A 20,006-nucleotide genomic window follows, 5' to 3' on the forward strand; every position below is an offset into this window, starting at 1 on the left:
AGCTTTTCCAGACACCTCCGAGTGTTAAACCTGGGGCCTTATATTTAAGGGAGTTGATTTTATTTATTTTCCTTTTATTGTTGTAGATTGGTGGTAGTGCTGTGTTGGCGGCTGATAGTCAAGTCTCACCCATGGGGGATCAGAACCTGAATGTGATGTAACACAGTGCAATACTGGTGTAATGTAACAGGAGGTGCTTAATGTGGCAGCGAGGCCCCAGAAGAGAGGAGGCTGTCTTGTTTATAGAGGACACCGAACAGTGGTCGCTCTGTATTCGAAGCAAGCCTCCTTAACCATAAGAACGGTGAATTCATGCAACAGTCTATACCTGAGGAGCTGGGCCTAATAACATAAATGCATATGCAAAAATCTAGAACCACATCACCCCCCATACCCCTTCCCTTCACCTCTTTGGTTTTACTTGATGGCCATATTTCTAACCATACTATGTAGTTAGAGATGAGCGAACTTACAGTAAATTCGATTCGTCACGAACTTCTTCGGCTCGGCAGTTGATGGGCTTTTTCCTGCGTTAATTAGTTCAGCTTTCCGGTGCTCCGGTGGGCTGGAAAAGGTGGATACAGTCCTAGGAGACTCTTTCCTAGGACTGTATCCACCTTTTCCAGCCCACCGGAGCACCTGAAGGCTGAACTAATTTACGCAGGATGTCCAACTGCCGAGCCGAGAAGTTCGTGACGAATCGAATTTACTGTAAGTTCGCTCATCTCTATATGTAGTGAATGCTGGATACACAACTGGGCTTATAGCAAGAGATGAGCGAATTTACAGTAAATTCGATTCGTCACAAACTTCTCGGCTCGGCAGTTGATGGCTTTTCCTGCATAAATTAGTTCAGCTTTCCGGTGCGCCACTCTATCCACCTTTTCCAGCCCACCGGAGCACCTGAAAGCTGAACTAAGTCATCAACTGCCGAGCCGAGAAGTTTGTGACGAATCGAATTTACTGTAACGTTCGCTCATCTCTACTTACTTACACGTGGAACGTGCCCTTAGGGTCAATTTACGCTGCATAAAGCAGAGTTCCGCTGCAGAAAATGCACCTTTCACACTACGGAATTTCCGGACCCCAGACTCCGCAGAAAGAATTAACATTTTCTTTCTTTCTGCAGAATGCGCTCGGAAATGCACAGAAAAATGGAGTCATTTAGAGTCAAAAATTATTTTATTTTTATGATTAGGAAATAGCACAATGGCTATAAGGTTCTACCAAAAAAATACTGGGTGAAGGGGAGAATTGTATTTCCTATGAAGTTGGAACCTAGCACACTAAGGGCTTCATATATGACCTCCTTATAGGGACATAAAACCACAGAAAACAATTGAGTCATTTAGAGTTAAAAATTAAACATTTATTGTTTTAGTTAAAAACAGGAATTTGAATGCATGGGGGAAAAAGACCCAAGGGGGGAAATAGGACAAAAATGGGCACCACTACCTTCCATCACAAGTAAACATGGACATAAAGTGCAAAAAGGCAAAAGATATGCAATGCTTACTAATAAACAGACAGAAGTCTTATAGACAGGCATTTATCAAGCGATTTAGTTACATTTTTTTTTACTAAAAATGTAGCACAAATGTCGCACCTGCGACTACGCGATTTTTCGTGCGACATTTTGACTGGAAAGCGAGAAAAGCAAGTTTTTCAAAATGTAACTACGTAGTAATAATTTTAAAATGAACTACGGGTAGTCTGGTATTTATTAACTGCGACAGTCGCAACTGCGCAAAAAAAAAAGTCGCAACAAGGTTAAAAATTGACTAAATTTACTCCAGCTCAAACATGAAGCAGAAAAAGCTACTACCAAAGTAAAAAAGAAAAAATTGCTTACGTGAAAGAAAATTATCAACAGGGTGAAACCAGTTGATAAATAAGTCGCACATAAGCAATAAAAAAGTAAGGACAAAATTACTAAAAAAAGGAATACATAAGCAATTGATAAATGTCCCTCATAGTGCATACAAAGCAGCATATAATACCAACCTATTGCAAATGAAAAGTGCAGCAGTAGTGACGCCACCCCCAACGTACGCTTTGGCGATATCCTTCGTCCTGGGAGTGGCGTCCTCTCAGTGCAGATACTGTTTAAGTTAAAATTCAGCCAATCAGAGCCCAAGAACAACGCTTTTTGTAAAACCCCACACAGGTATGTAATGTTCACAAAAAGCGTTTTTCTTGGTTTCTGATTGGCTGAATTTTAACTTAAATAGTATCTGCACTGAAAGGACCCCCAGGACGAAGAATATCGCCAAAACGTACGTTGGGGGTGGCGTCACTCCTGCTGCACTTTTGCACTTTTCATTTGCAATAGGTTGGTATTATATGCTGCTTTGTATGCACTATAAGACTTCTGTCTGTTTATTAGTATGCATTGCATATCTTTTGCCTTTTTGTACTTTATGTCCATATGATGGAAGGTAGTGGCTAGAGATGAGCGAACTTACAGTAAATTCGATTCGTCACAAACTTCTCGGCTCGGCAGTTGATAACTTATCCTGCATAAATTAGTTCAGCTTTCAGGTGCTCCGGTGGGCTGGAAAAGGTGGATACAGTCCTAGGAAAGAGTCTCCAGCCCACCGGAGCACCTGAAAGCTGAACTAATTTATGCAGCATAAGCCATCAACTGCTGAGCCGAGAAGTTTGTGACGAATCGAATTTACTGTAAGTTCGCTCATCTCTAGTAGTGGCGCCCATTTTTGTCCTATTTCCCCCCCCCCCCCCTTGTGTCTTTTTCCCCCATGCATTCAAATTCCTGTTTTTAACTAAAACAATAAAATGTTTAATTTTTAACTTTAAATGACTCAATTGTTTTCTGTGGTTTATGTCATTATAAGGAGGTCTTATATGAAGCCCTTAGTGTGCTAGGTTCTAACTCTATAGGAAATACAATTCTCCCCTTCACCCAGTATTTTTTGGTAGAACCTTCTAGCCATTGTACTATTTCCTAATCATAAAATCTGTGTATGAAGATAGCTGCGGCTATAGGAGTTGTAGCTTAGGGAAAATGGTCATATGACATCCTATTTGTTTTGGCAGCTTCATAATGTTGACTGCAAGGGAAAGTTGAAAAGGTGTCCGTGCCTGGCAACACTTTACCTCTGCTCCTTCTATGCGGCTGAAGCTAAACTTCATGGAACATGTCCTGTTCACATCCATACCAGTGTATTTCCTCCAAAGGGATCGATCGCTCCTACAACTAGGGAATTATTCACCTAAACCCATGTAGGCTCAAGCAGCTAAGCTTTGCCTTAGAAGCCAAGGTTATATGACTTTATCAGGGGATCTAAGGCCAGGCTCACGTGAGGCAGTTTGGTTCAGTTTTTCTTCTCAGGCCAACACCTGGAGTAGCTCCTAGAGCATGATGGGAGTTGTAGTTTTGCACGGCCATAACATTTTGCCAAAAAAATTCAATAGGATGAAAAATACTGTGTAAAAATTGCCTGAATCTGAGAGAGAGAAACCTCATGGACTTTAAGGGTGCGTTCACTCGTGCATATTTTAGCTGCAGATCTGCTGCAGATTTTTCTGCCCATTGTCTTCAATGGGCAGCAAAATCTCTTGGAGCAAATCTGCAGCAGAAAATAAGCATGTGTGAACGCACCCTAAAGGGGTATTCCAGGAAAAAAAAATTTTTTATATACCGTATCAACTGGCAACAGAAAGTTAAACAGATTTGTAAATGACTTCTATTAAAAAAAATCTTAATCCTTCCAATAATTATCAGCTGCTGAAGTTGAGTTGTTCTTTTCTGTCTGGCAACAGTGCTCTCTGCTGACACCTCTGCTTGTCTCTGGAACTGCACAGACTAGAAGAGGTTTGCTATGGGGATTTGCTTCTACTCTGAACCATTCCCGAGACAAGTGACATCAGAGAGCACTTAGACAGAAAAGAACAACTCAACTTCAGCAGCTCATAAGTACTGAAAGGATTAATATTTCTTTATTTAATAGAAGTAATTTACAAATCTGTTTAACTTTCTGGAGTTTTCCTGGATAACCCCTTTAATGTGAAATGTGAAGTTTAGTGGGGTCCCATAGATTGCTATAGGCGCTTTATTACAGATCCATGCAGTAGAACCATGTGGTCAGAAAGCTGCGCGGGGTGTGAACCTGATCTCATACAGCACTATAAAAATTATAGAAAATGTTTCTATGTTGTTTGGATTCTAGTCGGAGTCTTTCCTGTTGATGCCAAGGTCATCCTGTTGGTGATAAGTTATATTCCTATCCTTCCCCTTGGCCTTGTTTAGGGTATAGGCTCCATAGTTGTTTATAGTCTTCTATAAATATTGACAGATCAGACAGTAAATATTAAACAATGAGCCATGTATATCAGAACTCATTCACACAGATGCCTGTCCCTGCTTTTTTTTTTTACCCCGTTTAGGTTGATGTCAATGGGATTTTTTTTACAATCCTTTCACATCTTTTTGCACCCGTCTGCGCTCATTTCCACTTTATTTTTTTTACGGGAGAAAAGACGGTGCATGCAGTAAAAACAGACAGATACAGTAAATCTAACATTGAAGTCTATGGAAAACGGATGAGCCTTTAATGTCATCCGTTTGCATCCGTTTTTTCAATCAGTTTTTACTTCTGAGCATTTGGTTTATTAAAGGAGTAGTCCAGTGGTGAACAACTTATCCCCTATCCTAAGGATAGGGGATAAGTTGCAGATCGCGGGGAGTCCGACCGCTGGGGCCCCCCACAATCTCCTGTATGGGGCCCCGACAGCCCACGGGAAGGGGGCGTGTCAACCACCGCTCGAAGCGGCGGCTGACTCGCCCCCTCAATACAACTCTATGGCAGAGCCGGAGCGCTGCCTTTGGCAATCTCCGACTCTGCCATAGCGATGTATTGAGGGGGCGTGTCGGGCGCCGCTTCGTGCGATGGTCGACACCCGCTATCTGGCCCCCCCCCCCGCGATCTCAAACTTATCCTTAGGATAGGGGATACGTTTTTCCCCACTGGACTACCCCTTTAACTGAACAATAAGGTTAGGTTCACACTGTGGAATTTCCACCTGCAATTCCGCTTACTAAAACGTGCTGTATAATGAATGGGTTTCCATTCACACTTCAGAATTTGTGAACGGAAAATCCGCTTGGAAATTTCCGTCTGAAGAATGGCGTTGCACATTCTTTAGGCGCAAATACTCGCGGAACACATTGCAGTCTATTGGAGACTGCAGTGTCCGCACGGTCCTAGCGCTGACTGCCTGGAGATTCCGTATTGTGAACCTAGCCCGACGGATCCAAAGGGATACAAAAGGATAACATCCGTTTGCATCCATTATTGTGTTTTATTTAAAAAAAAATTTTAAGTCGGTTTTTTTATATGGGAGATGGACGGGACAAGGTCTAGATGGCCGTGTGAAGATGGGTCTAGACGGCTGTGTTTTTTCCCATCCATTGTGCTTTCAGCTGTTGAAAAACTACAACTCCCAGCATACCCAGACAGCCAGCCAAAGGCTGTCTGGGCATGCTGGGAATTGTAGTTTTTGAACACTAGTTGGGAAACCCTACTGTAAGGATACATTCACATGTAACGTTTGCCTTTAGCTGTTGCAAAACTACAACTCCCAGCATGCCCAGACAGCCGAAGGCTGTCTGGGCATGCTGGGAATTGTAGTTTTGCAACACCCGGAGGCACACTGGTTGGGAAACCCTTCTGTAAGGATACATTCATATGTAATGTTTGCCTTTAGCTGTTGCAAAACTACAACTCCCAGCACGCCCAGACAGCCTTCGGCTGTATGAGCATGCTGGGGATTGTAGTTTTGCAACAACTGGAGGCACACTGGTTGGGAAACCCTACTGTAAGGATACATTAACATGTAACGTTTGCCTTTAGCTGTTGCAAAACTACAACTCCCAGCATGCCCAGACAGCCGAAGGCTGTCTGGGCATGCTGGGAATTGTAGTTTTGCAACAGCTGTAGGCCCATTGGTTGTAAAGGTATATTCACACATACAGGTTCTGCTGAAAATATCACTGTCACTAAATGATGGAATACAGGGTTAAATCTGCAACAGAGCCTGTTCAATTGAACGTTCCCTGAAAGAATAACTGTCATTGTCGCCCATAGCGACCAACCAGAGCTCAGAATTCACTGTTTATATATAACTGCCTTGTGCTGTGATTTGTTACTATGGGCAACAGTGACAGTTAGTCTTGCAGTATTGTTACAATGTTACCAACCAGAGCTCAGAATTCACTGTTTATATTTAACTGCCTTGTGCTGTGATTTGTTGCTAGGGGCAACAGTGACAGTTAAAGCCTTGCAGTATTGTTACAATGTTACCAACAACAACATTCTTTCCTGGGAGTGTGTGGCCAGATATCCAGCTACACAGGAGAATTACCGTAACCACAATGCTTTATGGGTGAAGGTTTGTAGGGTCAATAGAAAAGAAAGATAAACAATGAAAAGCCAAATGCATAAAACGACAACATTGTATTATTGCAAAATGATTAGGGACATCGGTCCTTTGAAGGGGTTAATCTTGTTCTTGCTGACTTGTGTGTTTGTAAAATGGCAGCCTGTGTGGGGTAGGGGGGAAGGGCTTTGTGGCTGCACAGGAGATTGACACCTCCCAGGCTTCCTGGTGTGCATGGCTTTGAGCTCTTTAGCATGGGGTTAGTTTTGCATAGCGTTCACAGATGACAAGCCTCTTCCTCCTCCCACCCCTCCATTTTACTGACTAGTATTTGCAGTTGTGAAGCCTCGCCCATGGCGCAGCTAACCTTTGAACCAGCTTCTCTTTTCTTCTGCTCTAATCCCTCCTCCCGGGCTACAGTTTTTTTTTTTTTTTTTTGCATTTTTCCCCCCTCTTCAGTATAAGAACCAACAAACAACACCCAAATAGCTAAACCCGTGATTGCCCAATCCCATAGCTCCTGCACTGATCACCCACCTTTCCTTCAAACCCCTCGTGTTTTCTTTTTATTTTTTATTAACCATTGCCTTTCTGAATCTGGTCTAACTTCAGCTCCCCCATCCCCCACCCTTCTCCTCCTCCTCCTCCTTCTCCTTTCCCTCATAACAGGAAAATCAAGAAGTTGCTAAAACCCTTATGTGTTTATTACTGTGATACTGAGGATGTGAGTATGTCTCCCCAAACTGAAATGTCTTTTCTCAGCAGCAACACGTTTTGTGAGAAGTGTTCACGTTTTCATCAATACTAAGCACATACGCAGCGACATGTCGTGTCTCTCTATTGCATGCATCATATCTCTTTCCAGATTACCATCGCACCACGTTCTGTGCCAGCCAGGGAGGGCTGAGAATCAGGATTGTCGTTCCTTCAGCAAAATAAAGAGTATAAGACATATAATGGATCTATATTTAGGATGGTCAGATCCAACCCTCAGCTTGTTGCTGTAAATAGTCCACTTACACTTTACTGCGGACACCTAATAGGGAGTTTTTATTTTTATTTTTTTATTTATTTTTTTGCGGGGGGTGGCTGGGGGGGTAGACTTTTACGTCATAACACCCAACAGTTCAGCTCATGTTGATTTTGTGTCTTACATGTCATTAGTTATATGTTAATACTGTTAGCCGCTTAGACTGTAAGTTATCCCAAGGCTGTGTGAGTGCATTAACCGTGTGTGTGCTGGAGGACGTGTCGAATGCTTAGAACACTCCCCTTTTGGAAATGTAATCCGCTTGATGAACGCAGGCAGACATGGTATTTGCCACGTCGGCCAGCTGGCACGTCAATGCTTAAACCTTATTGCCAGCTTCCTAGGAAAACCTCCCTGGGCGCACATAACCTGGGCGTGAACAGGATTATATATATAATTTTTTTTTTTTTTGTTACAATGCTTCTTGCAAAACCACAGCTCCCATCATGGCCAGTGTCAACCGGGGAATGTCGAATGCTGAGAGTTGTAGTTTTGCAGCAGCTGGAAAGGGAGCAGAGATGATTTGTGTTCATTTATGTGTTATGCTTCAGTATATGATGCTTTCTGGTCTTGTTGAGTATTTTTATGTAACCTGCTTGCAACTTTTCGTGTTTTCTATTGATTAGAAAAAAAAAAGTCAAGTCGTATGTTGTGTCGCAAAGGAAAAAAAATAAAGTGCTCTGTGTATAATAGTTGTGACCCAGCCTTTAGTCTTAGTATTCCAAGCATGTACAGTAAGGATTACATGATGCAGCCTACTGCTAGCGAGTCCCCCTTGCCTATAATCTCATTTTATGTAAAAGCGCAGTCATCCTTGTCAGCCCGCCGGGACGTCCCTCTCGGTAGAATTGCTTATTCTGTAATGCCGTTAATTACCATTGGGTTTAATGTCTTCACACAGGACATAACAATCTGCCTCATTTTTCCAGTAATTCAATAGCTGCTCCCGGTCCCCTTCGGTGTTGCGATGAGACGAGGGAAATGAGCAACGATAGCAACAGTGCTCCCATTCATAAATTACTTAAATTACATACTTAGGTGTTAACCAACGATTTTCAGAAGCACGTGGTATGATTCTTGACCAGTGGTCTTAAACTGTGGCCCTCCAGATGTTGCAAAACTTCAAATCCCAGCATGCCCGGACAGGCAACGCCTGTCCGGGCATGCTGGGAGTTGAAGTTTTGCAACATCTGGTAGCCCACAGTTTGAGACCACTGTTCTAGACATATCCCCAGATTCGTTTCCAAACTGTTCTGTCAGTCCTTGGTACACTTATAGTGGCTGGTGTTATACAGGCCCATTTTTTTTTTTTTTTTGCATCCGTATTTTCAGCTGTAAGTCCTGGCCTGATCTCAGGTCTGATGATGTCCGTTTGGGTCTTTCAACCTGCGGTCAAGCTGGGACTTGTGGCCGTAATACAGACACAATAATGTGTCCATAAGGCGCCGCCTGTGAAACCGACCAAAGGCTGACCGAACAGGGCCAAAATATCTTTAGTATTTTAACATGTGCTCTGAAATTTTAGGTGGCACCGGACTGAAGGCTAATTCAGGTGATCACAAATAAAAAGCACCTAAGGCCACATTCACATCACTATTTTGCCATACTGTTTTGCATCAGTTTTTATTATTATTATTTTCTTTTTTTTTTTTGCATAAGGTAAGCCTTAAAGGACATCTGCAGCGTAATTAACACTTATCCCCTATCCACAGGATAGGGGATAAGTGTTTGATCGTGGGGGACCCCGACCGCTGGGACCCCGACCGCTGGGACCCCGACCGCTGGGACCCCGACCGCTGGGACCCCGACCGCTGGGACCCCCTGTGATCTCCTGTACGGGGCCGCGGCTGGCACGCCTCCTGCCTATCCGTCTCCCCATAGAACTGTATTGGGATGGGGAGGAGACGGGGCGTAACCGTCGACCTCTAGGTCGACGCTACACGCCTTCAGCGCTCGCTATGAGCGCTAATGGTGGCGCCCTGTTAGGGAGATCGAGGGGGGTCCCAGCGGTCGGACCCCCCGCGATCAAACACTTATCCCCTATCTTGTAGATAGGGGATAAGTGTATATTGTGCTGCAGTTGTCCTTTTAAAGGCAAAAACTTTTTTCTTTATATCAACTGGCTCCAGAAAGTTAAACAAATTTGTAAATTACTTCTATTAAAACATCTTAATCCTTTCAATAATTATCAGCTGCTGAAGTTGAGTTGTAGTTTTCTGTCTGGCAACATTGCTCTCTGCTGACACCTCTGCCTGTCTCGGGAACTGCACAGAGTAGAAGAGGTTTGCTATGGGGTTTTGCTTCTAAACTGGGAGGTTCCCGAGACACGTGTCATCAGAGAGCACTTAGACAGAAAAGAACAACTCAACTTCAGAAGCTCATAAGTACTGAAAGGATGAAGATTTTTTTATAGAAGTAATTTACAAATCTGTTTAACTTTCTGGAACTAGTTGATATATACAAAAATAGTTTTTTCCTGGATAACCCCTTTAAAAACTGACAAAACTATGCATTTTTAATTTAGAAGTCCGGTTGCATCAGTTTTTGGAAAAAAAAAAAAAAAGTGTATACTTTTTTTTTTTTTTTTTATATTAACACTTTCTTGCAATAAAGTTCAGATTGTTTTATTGAAACTCCAAGGAAAGTAGATGTGGCTTGTCATGTGCAAGAAAAAAAAAGTATCCCAAAATCCGTATGCCACTGTAGACCCATCCGTTTTTCATTGACTTCAGTGTTAAAAGCAAAAAAGAACGTATATAGTTCGTATACGGTTTTTTAACAGGACCATAGTAGACTGCAGTCTTGTGTACCGTACACAACCGGATGCTTCTTATTCCATACGTTTTTGCGCTGGATGTCTATGTGTACGGTTTTCTGTATAGTTGTATACAGTTTTGCTATACAAAATCGTATACGGGAACTGTACAGCAAATTCTGCTGAACAATTGAGACGAGTTGAAAATCTTTACTGATACAAATTCTGTAATTTGTTGAGAAATGACGTACGATGTCCAAAATCATTACCCGATTGAGGGCTGGATTCCAAATGACACCAAAAATCTAACTATAGAAATGGAATTCAAGGTAGATCCAATTAATCCGTTCACGTGGCTGAGCCACACTAACCCTTTAGTGACCGCCCATGTTCTTATGGTGGTCACTAAAGGGCTTTGGGCTAGGCTGCCGCCTTTTCTTCCTAAACAGCTGCGGCGGCTCGGCTGACATGACTGACTGCCAGGACTGGAGAAACATCCGATCCTGGCAGTTTAACCCCGTACATGCTGCGGTCATATCATGACCACGGTGTGTAAGGGAAATGTGTGGCTCTGTGACCCCTATAAGTAGCCCGGTGACATGATCTGGTTACCGTGGCAGCCGGGGGCCATATAAGTGCCCCAGGCCTTCTATCTATGTGCAGATAAACAGCCCTGCCTCTGACAGGCACAAAACACTGCACTAAAAAATGCACCAATTCCTCTTAAAGCAAACATGTCAGCAGAACATTTTTGGTGATTTTTCTATCTATATTTAAAAAATAATCCTGAAATCTTGCAGTTCTTTAGGACTAAACACACACTTCCTGTTCTGTATAGATGACTTCACAGGCAGGATTACGGTGACACCAGTGTATAGATGAGGTACACACAATAGCTGTTCCTCACAGATCAACCTCCCCTTCTGGAAAGGTCACTGAGCACGCCCAGTAAAATTTCTGATTCGTGTGAATGGATAAAGTCCTGTCTATTGTGTAAAGAATATCACTGAACGATATTAAAAACAGCTAATTTAAGCATTCCCTTTTATTTATTTTTATTCTTGAGCAGTTTGTATTAGAGCTATAAGTTCATTAATATGGTCCCAGAAAACACTTTAGTGCCACACATTGTTTTTTTTATCTCCCAGAAATGGTTATTGTTTGGCATACACAGCACTGCAAAATTACAGCGGGTGTGCCTTGTGTGGACGCTCAGTGTAATTTACGTAAAAATGCTACCGCTTCCAGATATACCTCTAGATATTCCAGACATGCCAAGAGATACTGATGCCCACTCCCCAATATTCAATTGTTTTCTGAACTCTACTGTTTTCTCATATTATAGGGAGGATGGTGAACTGGAGGAAGGTGAGCTTGAAGATGATGGAGGAGAGGATGCGAACCATGATACATCCGAGCCTCCGGCTCCGAAGGAGAAAGAGAAAGAAGAGAAACATCACAGTGAGTCTGATGAGGAGAAGCCGCACCGCAAAATGAAAAGGAAACGCAAAAAGGAGAAAGAGAAGCGAAGAGCGAAGAAGAAAAGAAAGTCAAAGCACAAGGTATACACCTGTATATGATTGGATGCTGTGTTGATATAGTGTGGTATATACGGCGCTCACTCCTGTAATGCTTCATGTTTACCATGTGATTGTTAGCTGCGGTCCTAGGAGTCGTACTTGTCACTGATGTGTTCATTCTCTTCCCTTTTAGCGTCATGCATCATCTAGTGACGAATATTCTGACTATAGTGATGACTCGGACTATAGCCCTAGTGAAAAGAGTCACCGCAAATACAGAGAATACAGCCCGTCATATCATCCGGTAAGTACTCTGATGCTTTTTGTGACTCTTGTTGCATCTTATAAATACATTTTCCTGATCATTTTTATATCATTGAGCTTTTTGTTGTATATCACTTCATATACGGGAGGCAAGAAGTTCAAGTTAGGTTAGATTATCGGCCGAACAGGATGATGTCTCCTTGCGTCAACTTTATATCACAAACAAAAAACACTGGCTATGCAGAAACAGCCCCAACTGGTTCACTCCAAAGATATGCGCCAACAAAAGAACCAGAAGTGTAAAAGTAATCACTTTATTGGACACATATGCAAAATAGAGATACATTTAAAATATGGCATAAAAATCAGACACTGAGTTGACAACTACAGAGAAGTGGAGGTGGTATGGTGGGGGCAAAAACATGGAATACAGGGAAATGCAAATGTTACAGATAATACTGCTAAGAAAAATGTGAGTGGTATAACCACAAAGCATAAAGATAAGCAGTGGAACAAAAACTAACATAGACATTACCTCAAGGAAAATTTCATGCAAAATACATAAAAGGATTATCAGAACCTCCTGCCATGCATGCTGCCTACCTGCCAGCTCCAACCCCAATGTACGTTTCGCTTTGTGCTTCGTCACGGGGCGTAAAAACTTGTAAACTTTGACACGGTGACATGAGCAGTAGCGGGTGGGAGAAAGCATTGCATATACAGCAACGGTCTGCATCCATTTAACAATTTACATATTAGCAACAAGACCAATATCTCTGAAACGGCTGCACCAATTTTTGAACGGTAAGCAGCCTTAGAAACATGGTTACCTACACTTACTACCTGTATAGTCAGGTAAGTGCGGGTGACCCTGGTGTCAGATTCCCTTTAACTTCTTTCTGCTATTTGACGTGTATACATGTCTTAGCGGGAAGGTAGTAAACGATCTGTGGTGGGTATACCCGTCACAGCATTAACGGCTGAGAAACGGCAGGGCAGCGGATCGGAACGGGAGTCTTATTTCCTCCCCAAAAATAAATAAAAAGAAATTGCTCCTTTCCCAATAAAGCCCTAAAATAGTACAAAATAAAAACCCCATACACAAGGGCATAGCTATAAACCACAGCTTATCACCCCAATGACCCCCTCCCCTCCATCCTTGGTTTCCTCATCACCCTATACACCCCACCCTCAGTCTCATCATCACCCCACACAACCATCAAAACACCCCCCCATTATTCCCCCCCATCCTCGGTCTCCTCATCATTGCACACCCCATTCTCAGTCTCTTTATCATCCTCATCAGTGCACCCCCCTCCCGCTCATCATCATCATCGCCTCAAACCTTGTCCTCGTTCTCTAGCTCATTAATATTACACCACCCCCAGCACCCGATCCTTGGTCTCCTTACCTTCCTGGAGATCGGCTGTGTGAGGATGCGGGGAAGGCTGCTGCTTGTGTCACTCCCACTACTACGCGGGTTAGAGGCTGTGACGCGCCAGGGGCTTGGAGCAGAAATGCCTGCCTACGCGGTGCTTGTCTACTCCCATGAGCCCCCGGCCTGTCCGTCCGACCCAGAAGTGATTTTTAAAGAGCCTGCGCCGTTTATAGGTCATTTTAGAAAAGTGGTAAAAAGTCATTCATACTGCAAATGAACATCATTTAAAAAAAAAAATGTATAAAGACAAAATGATAATTATCTCATCTTTCCTCCCCGAAAAAATGATTGAAAGGTCATATGTACCCATAGTGGTAGCTAGAGAAACAACAGTTTGTCCTGCAAAAAATAAGCCCTCACACAACTTGATGCGCCAAACAAATTAAAGGTTATGGCTGTCAGAATATGGCAACACAAAAAAGCTTTTATTTATTTATTTTTTTTACTCTAAGGTAAAATCCAAATAACCGAAAAAAATTGAGAAGTGGCACTTTAAGGCCTTGGTAAAAAAAAAAAAAGCAGACAGGTTTAATCACCCATCAAGTTATACAGCAATGTTTGAAGCTCTCAATGTGAATGGGATTTTTCACAGGAAAGGTTGCTTAAAAAGACCCCATTTCAGGGTTCGAAACATAGCTTTATCACTTGATGGGTAAATAAACCAGTCTGCTTTTTTGTTTTTTTTAACTAAAGCCTTAGGCCAGGTTCACACTGTGGAATCTCTGGACGGAATTTTTGCTTGAGATATCGCGGGATCTTTTGGTGGATCCGTTCAGAAATGCTGTCCCAATAAACAGCAATGCAGTCATCACGGTCCTAGCGCCGCCCGCGAGAAGTACCAGCACATCAGGATGTACATTTACATCCTATGTACTTAAGGGGCCACTTTCCTTTTATTTTTTTGTAATTTGTATCTTTTGGACTGCTCCGCACTGTGCTGCTTTCCTCTACATTGGTTCGCTGATTTTTTAAGTAAATGTCCACTACTATTGTTCACAATTCATGATCTGTCATAGAAAAAGTTTAATAATATTGATGAAGATTGAGGAGCTGTGGACCCTAGCGCTGGTAGAATAAGGATATTACTTAATGTATCTATTTAATTTTTTTTGTTTTATAATGTTAGTCACATCAGCAGTACCCATCACATAGATCCCCGCCTTCAAAAAAGAGTTACCACAACATGGACAGCAAGAACTATGGCATGTATGATGAGTATGAAAATGACCAGTATGGCGAGTATGAAGACGATGACGGGGAAGATATGGGAAAAGATTATGATGATTTTGCTAAGGAGCTGAACCAATATCGAAGGGCCAAAGAAGGCAGCCATCGTGGGAGAGGTGAGTGGCCTTCTGCACCTTCTGTACTAACATTGACTGCTTGATAAAATTACTCAGCATGGCCAAATATGTGAGACACATGACTGTCGTGTTCCAAACCAAGCAGAGCTCTACCAAATCGGTTACCGTATTTTTCGCCGTATAAGACGCACTTTTTCTTCCCCAAAACTGGGGGGGAAAAGTCGGTGCGTCTTATACGGCGAATACACCCCTATGGCGGCGGTCCCTGCGGCCATCAACGGCCGGGACCCGCGGCTAATACAGGACATCACCGATGGCGGCGATGCCCTGTATTAACCCTTCAGACGCGGCGATCAAAGCTGACCGCCGCGTCTGAAGGGAAAGTGACACTAACCCGGCTGTTCAGTCGGGCTGTTCGGGACCGCCGCGATTTTACCTCGGCGGTCCCGAACAGCCGGACTGAATAGCCGGGTTAGTGCTTTCAGGACACCGGGAGGGACCTTACCTGCCTCCTCGGTGTCTTCTCCGTTCAGGGATCCCCTGTATGGCAGGCGCTCTCCTTCCTCGTCATCACGTCGTCGCGTACGTGCCTCGGCGTGCGTAACGACGTGATGGCGGCGACGGAGAGCGAGGATACCCGGCCGGCAGCAGAGACGTTCCGGAGCGACATCCAGGGCAGCGGTGACGGGTCCGGAGCGGCGGGGGACGCGTGAGTATTACCTCCTATGCAGTGGTCTTCAACCTGCGGACCTCCAGATGTTGCAAAACTACAACTCCCAGCATGCCCGGACAGCCGTTGGCTGTCCGGGCATGCTGGGAGTTGTAGTTTTGCAACATCTGGAGGTCCGCAGGTTGAAGACCACTATTGGGTTCAAAATCTTTATTTTTTTAGATTTTGCACCTATAAATTGGGTGCGTCTTATACGCCGGTGCGTCCTATAGGACGAAAAATACGGTACCTAATAATCCCCAAAGTGTACATAAGATGAATACTTTTCATAATACTTCTATAATTTCAATGATTAAAGTGGCAACTTCCATTTTCATTACAAAGAAGAAAATGGAACGTCCAGCGCAAGACTTTTTTTTTCTTTAAGACTGTGTCCTTAAGACAACACTTCCAGCCCTTATTCAGCCTTGTCATAGAGACAGTGGGGGGTATTTACGGTGGCTTGTCATAGAGACAGTGGGGGGTATTTACGGTGGCGATTCTTATGCCGGCCTTATTTAAGAGCCCATCCTGTCTGTAGTACCATATTTATGAAGAGGTTTCAGCCTTTTAATAAATCCCGAGCTTCTGTGACTGCTCGTGCAGCCGCCTTAGGGATCTTAGATTTCCGCTGTAATTATAATGTGCGCTTTACTTAACCACTATTAAACAAAAATATTAAATACTTTTACAATTTATATTATATACCATAATGATTAAAGGGGTACTCCTATTAGCTGCTGAATACTACAGAGAAAATTATTTTCTTTTTCGAACACAGAGTTCTCTGCTGACATCATGACTACAGTGCGCTCTGCTGACATAATGACCACAGTGCTCTCTGCTGACATCTCTGTCCATTTTAGGAACTGTCCAGAGCAGCTTATGTTTGCTATAGGGATTTTCTCCTACTCTGGACAGTTCTAAATATGGACAGAGATGTCAGCAGAGAGCACTGTGCTCGTGATTCAGCAGAGAGCTCTGTGTTACAAAAAAAAAAACATTTCCTCTGTAGTATTCAGAAGCTAATAAGTACTGGAAGGATTAAGATTTTTTTTTTTTTTTTTTTTTTTTTTTAATAGAAGTAATTTAGAGTCTGTTTAACTTTCTGGCACCAGTTGATTTAAAAAAAAAAATAAAAAAATATATATATATTTTTCCACCGGAGTACCCTTTTAATTGCACAGAGCCAAACTGCAGTGCTTGCTCATTGCTAGGATATGGGTATGGTTGCAGGTAGAGATGAGCGAACTTACAGTAAATTTGATTCGTCACAAACTTCTCCACTCGGCAGTTGATGACTTTTTCTGCATAAATTAGTTCAGCTTTCCGGTGCTCCCGTGGGCTGGAAAAGGTGGATACAGTCCTAGGAGACTCTTTCCTAGGACTGTATCCACCTTTTCCAGCCCACCGGAGCACCGGAAAGCTGAACTAATTTATGCAGGAAAAGTCATCAACTGCCGAGCCGATAAGTTCGTGACGAATCGAATTTACTGTAAGTTCGCTCATCTCTAGTTGCAGGCATAAGTTCCATAAGAATTGAGTTGGATTATAACTTGAAGCATTAATAACGCAAATATTGAATGTACATTATCAATCTGTTTGTGTACAGAATTTCTGTAGTTGTATAGTGTATTCTTCTGTAGATTGGTGTAAAAACTGCAGCATTAAACATTAGATTGTAGGCCCTGGCATACTTTACCACCTGATCTGACAGCGGGCATGAAGAGTTGCAATGTCATGGTTGCCAAGGCCAACTATCTGCTGCTTAGCGAGTATTGTGCATGGTTCCTTTCTAAGTTATGGGGCCTGTGCACAATACACGCTCACCATTAACCCCTTAACGACCATGAACTTGTATACACGTGCATGTGCCGTTAAGCAGGTATGGTGCAGGCTCCCGACTCGAGCACGTGCCATACCAGCTGGCCCCCAGCTGATTCCTGTTGCTGGGGGTCAGCGTTAATAGCCAACATGCGGCGATCGCCGCGGATGGCTATTAACCCTTTATATCGCAGCTGTCAAAGCTGACAGCGGTGTCTAAAGGTACATTTTAACTGCTCCCTAGTGTGGTGGATCGCCTCCCCAGCGCGATTGCGGGGGGCGATCCACTTCTGAGGTAACCGGAGGGCTTACCTCCTCTTCCACGGCAGCTGCTGCGCTGTGAATGATAAAGCCTGGCTGGACCAGGCTTTATCAATTGAGCGCAGAGCACACAGATCAATGTGGTTCTATGAAACCACATTGATCTGTATGAGGAATCTAATGATTCCTCCTAAAAGTCTACTAAGGGGACTAAGCGTTTAAAAAATAAAAAATAAATAAAGTTTAAAAACACACCCATTAACTCCTTCCTTATTAAAAGTTAAAATTACCCCCCTTTTCCCAAATTCCATATAAAAAATATGTAAACATAATAAAAATAAACATATGTGGTATAGCCGAATGCGTAAATGTCCGAACTATAAAAATATAAGCTTAATGAAACTGCACGGTCCATAGCGTACACGTAAAAAGAATTCAAAAGTCCAGAATTGTATATTTTTGGTCACTTTGTATACCCTAAAAAAATTATAAAAACCGATCATAAAGTCCCAACAAAAATGGTACCTATGAAATCTTCAGATCATGGCACAAAAAATGAGCCCTCATACCGCCCCCTATATGGAAAAATTAAAAAGTTATAGGGGTCAGAAGAGGACAATTTTAAACCTACTAATTTTTGGCATGAAGTTATATTTTTTAATAGAAGTAAAACAAAATCAAACCTATATAAATAGGGTATCATTTTAATTGTATGGACCTACAGAATAAAGAGAAGGTGTCATTTTTAGTGAAAAATGTACTGTGTAGAAATGGAAGCCCCCAAAAGTTACAAAATGGCATTTTTTTCTTTATTTTAGCCCCACAAATATATTTTTTCTGGTTTATCTGTAGATTTTGTGGTGAAATTATTGATGTCATTAGAAAGTAAAATTGGTGGTGTAAAAAATAAGCCCTCATATGGGTCTGTAGGTTGAAAATTGAGAGTTATGATTTTTAGAAGATGAGGAGGAAAAAACGAAAGTGCAAAAGTGAAAAAAATCTGAGGTTCTTAAGGGGTTGAATGTTTTTTCTCGCCAACGGTCACCCCACTTTCAGCTCCATCTTTCCTTGGCCCATTTGACAACGTATATCTGGACAACTCCTTTAAGTGTGAACAGTACTGTTTCTCGGTCGCTCTTCATTGGGGGACACCTATAATGATGGGTATATGCTCTTGCCACTAGGAGGCGCTGACACTAGGAAAAAAAAGTCTGCTCCTCCCTGGCAGGATATACCCACCCACTGGAAGTGAGGTAATCAGTTTTAGCTAGTGTCAGTAGGAGGCAAGACACAGGCCTGGGAGCTCCCCAGACCTGGTCGTCTTTTATTATTTTCTAGTAGGGGCTGTTTAATTAGGGTTTTTATCTCCCTTTTGTTTCTTTTTTTCAGGTGGGAGTTCAGGAACATGGCGCTACCTGTTCCCCCATATGCGACAAAGGGGCATGGAACATAAGAGTATAGGCCGTCAACCCCTTATCACCAATGGCCAGCACCTGGAGGTTGTACCCTGGGTCCGGGTCCCTCACTGCCCCTGCTCGTTCTTCTATCTTAGCCTAGTATAATGCAGCGTTGCCATAAGCTGGTTGAAGACTTCAGGGTGGGTATAAGAAGATGGATCCGTGGTTGAGTATGTACTAAAATCCACCTTCCTCCTCTCCCTCCCTTTTGCTCATCCAGGGGTCCCCTTCCTCTCGTGCCCAGCTTCCCAGCCGCCATTACACGTGGATGTGCTGGGCAGGACCCCTTATGGACTCTGGCGCCATTCAGCAGGGGACAGTCTGGTGAACCTTCCCTTCCCCCTCTTCAGGCCACACATGTATTGTGGCCAGGCACAGTGCCCTGACCACATTATCTTCACTACAGGCCGGAGACTATGCTGCTGCCCCAGCTTCAGTCTCTGGGGCAGTGGGTCTCCGGTCCCGTGTGGCCGTCCACTTCCCCAATGGGGGCATTATCTGCCTGCTTACTACCTTTTGTGGCCAGGCCCAGTGTCCTGGCCACGTTCTTTATTAGGCTGACCAGAGACCTATAGCTGTAGGCAGCGGGTCTCTGTTCCCACGCGTTCTCTGACCGTGTTCACAGTGCGGGCACACCTGCCCGCTTACTACCATCTGCTGCAGCCAGGCGCAATGTCGTGGCCGTGTTCTTACAGGCTGACCGGAGACTTACAGCTGCAGGCAGCGGGTCTCTGGTCCCATGTGGCCGACTGCCCTCAGTGTGGCCGGCGCCAGGTTCATGCGGCTGGGTGCCGCATCTTACCACAAGTCAGACCCCCCCCTTGCTTCTCCTATTCTGAGGCCGGCTCCGGGGTGGTGGTGTTCTAGCGTGCCCTCCCTTCTTGGCGGGCTGCGCTAAGTTTAAAAAAAATAATCACTACTTGTCACTGAGACCGTTTGGTGGTGGTGTTTGGCACCCTCTTGTGGCCATCAATTGTATTGCGCCTTGGAATTTTCATTACTACTTGAGCTCCCCCTTGTGGCAACCCAACTCTATTGCAGCCTT

General features: G+C 43.5%; 1 protein-coding gene across 4 annotated transcripts in view; it reads left to right on the forward strand.

The window, feature by feature from the left end:
• ZC3H4 (zinc finger CCCH-type containing 4) overlaps positions 1 to 20,006 on the forward strand; it is a 47,188-nt gene that overhangs the window by 2,633 nt on the left and 24,549 nt on the right. For 2 of the 4 annotated variants that reach the window (XM_056539245.1, XM_056539247.1), the window contains exons 2-4: positions 11,530 to 11,746; positions 11,898 to 12,008; positions 14,533 to 14,749. In XM_056539245.1, the coding sequence (XP_056395220.1) occupies positions 11,530 to 11,746; positions 11,898 to 12,008; positions 14,533 to 14,749 (545 nt within the window). Of the gene's footprint in view, positions 1 to 6,396; positions 6,412 to 6,883; positions 7,124 to 11,529; positions 11,747 to 11,897; positions 12,009 to 14,532; positions 14,750 to 20,006 lie in introns of those variants that run through there. The other 2 variants (XM_056539249.1, XM_056539248.1) reach the window with 2 other exon arrangements.

The sequence above is a fragment of the Hyla sarda genome, chromosome 9 (assembly GCF_029499605.1).
Source record: "Hyla sarda isolate aHylSar1 chromosome 9, aHylSar1.hap1, whole genome shotgun sequence".
Lineage (NCBI taxonomy): Eukaryota > Metazoa > Chordata > Amphibia > Anura > Hylidae > Hyla > Hyla sarda.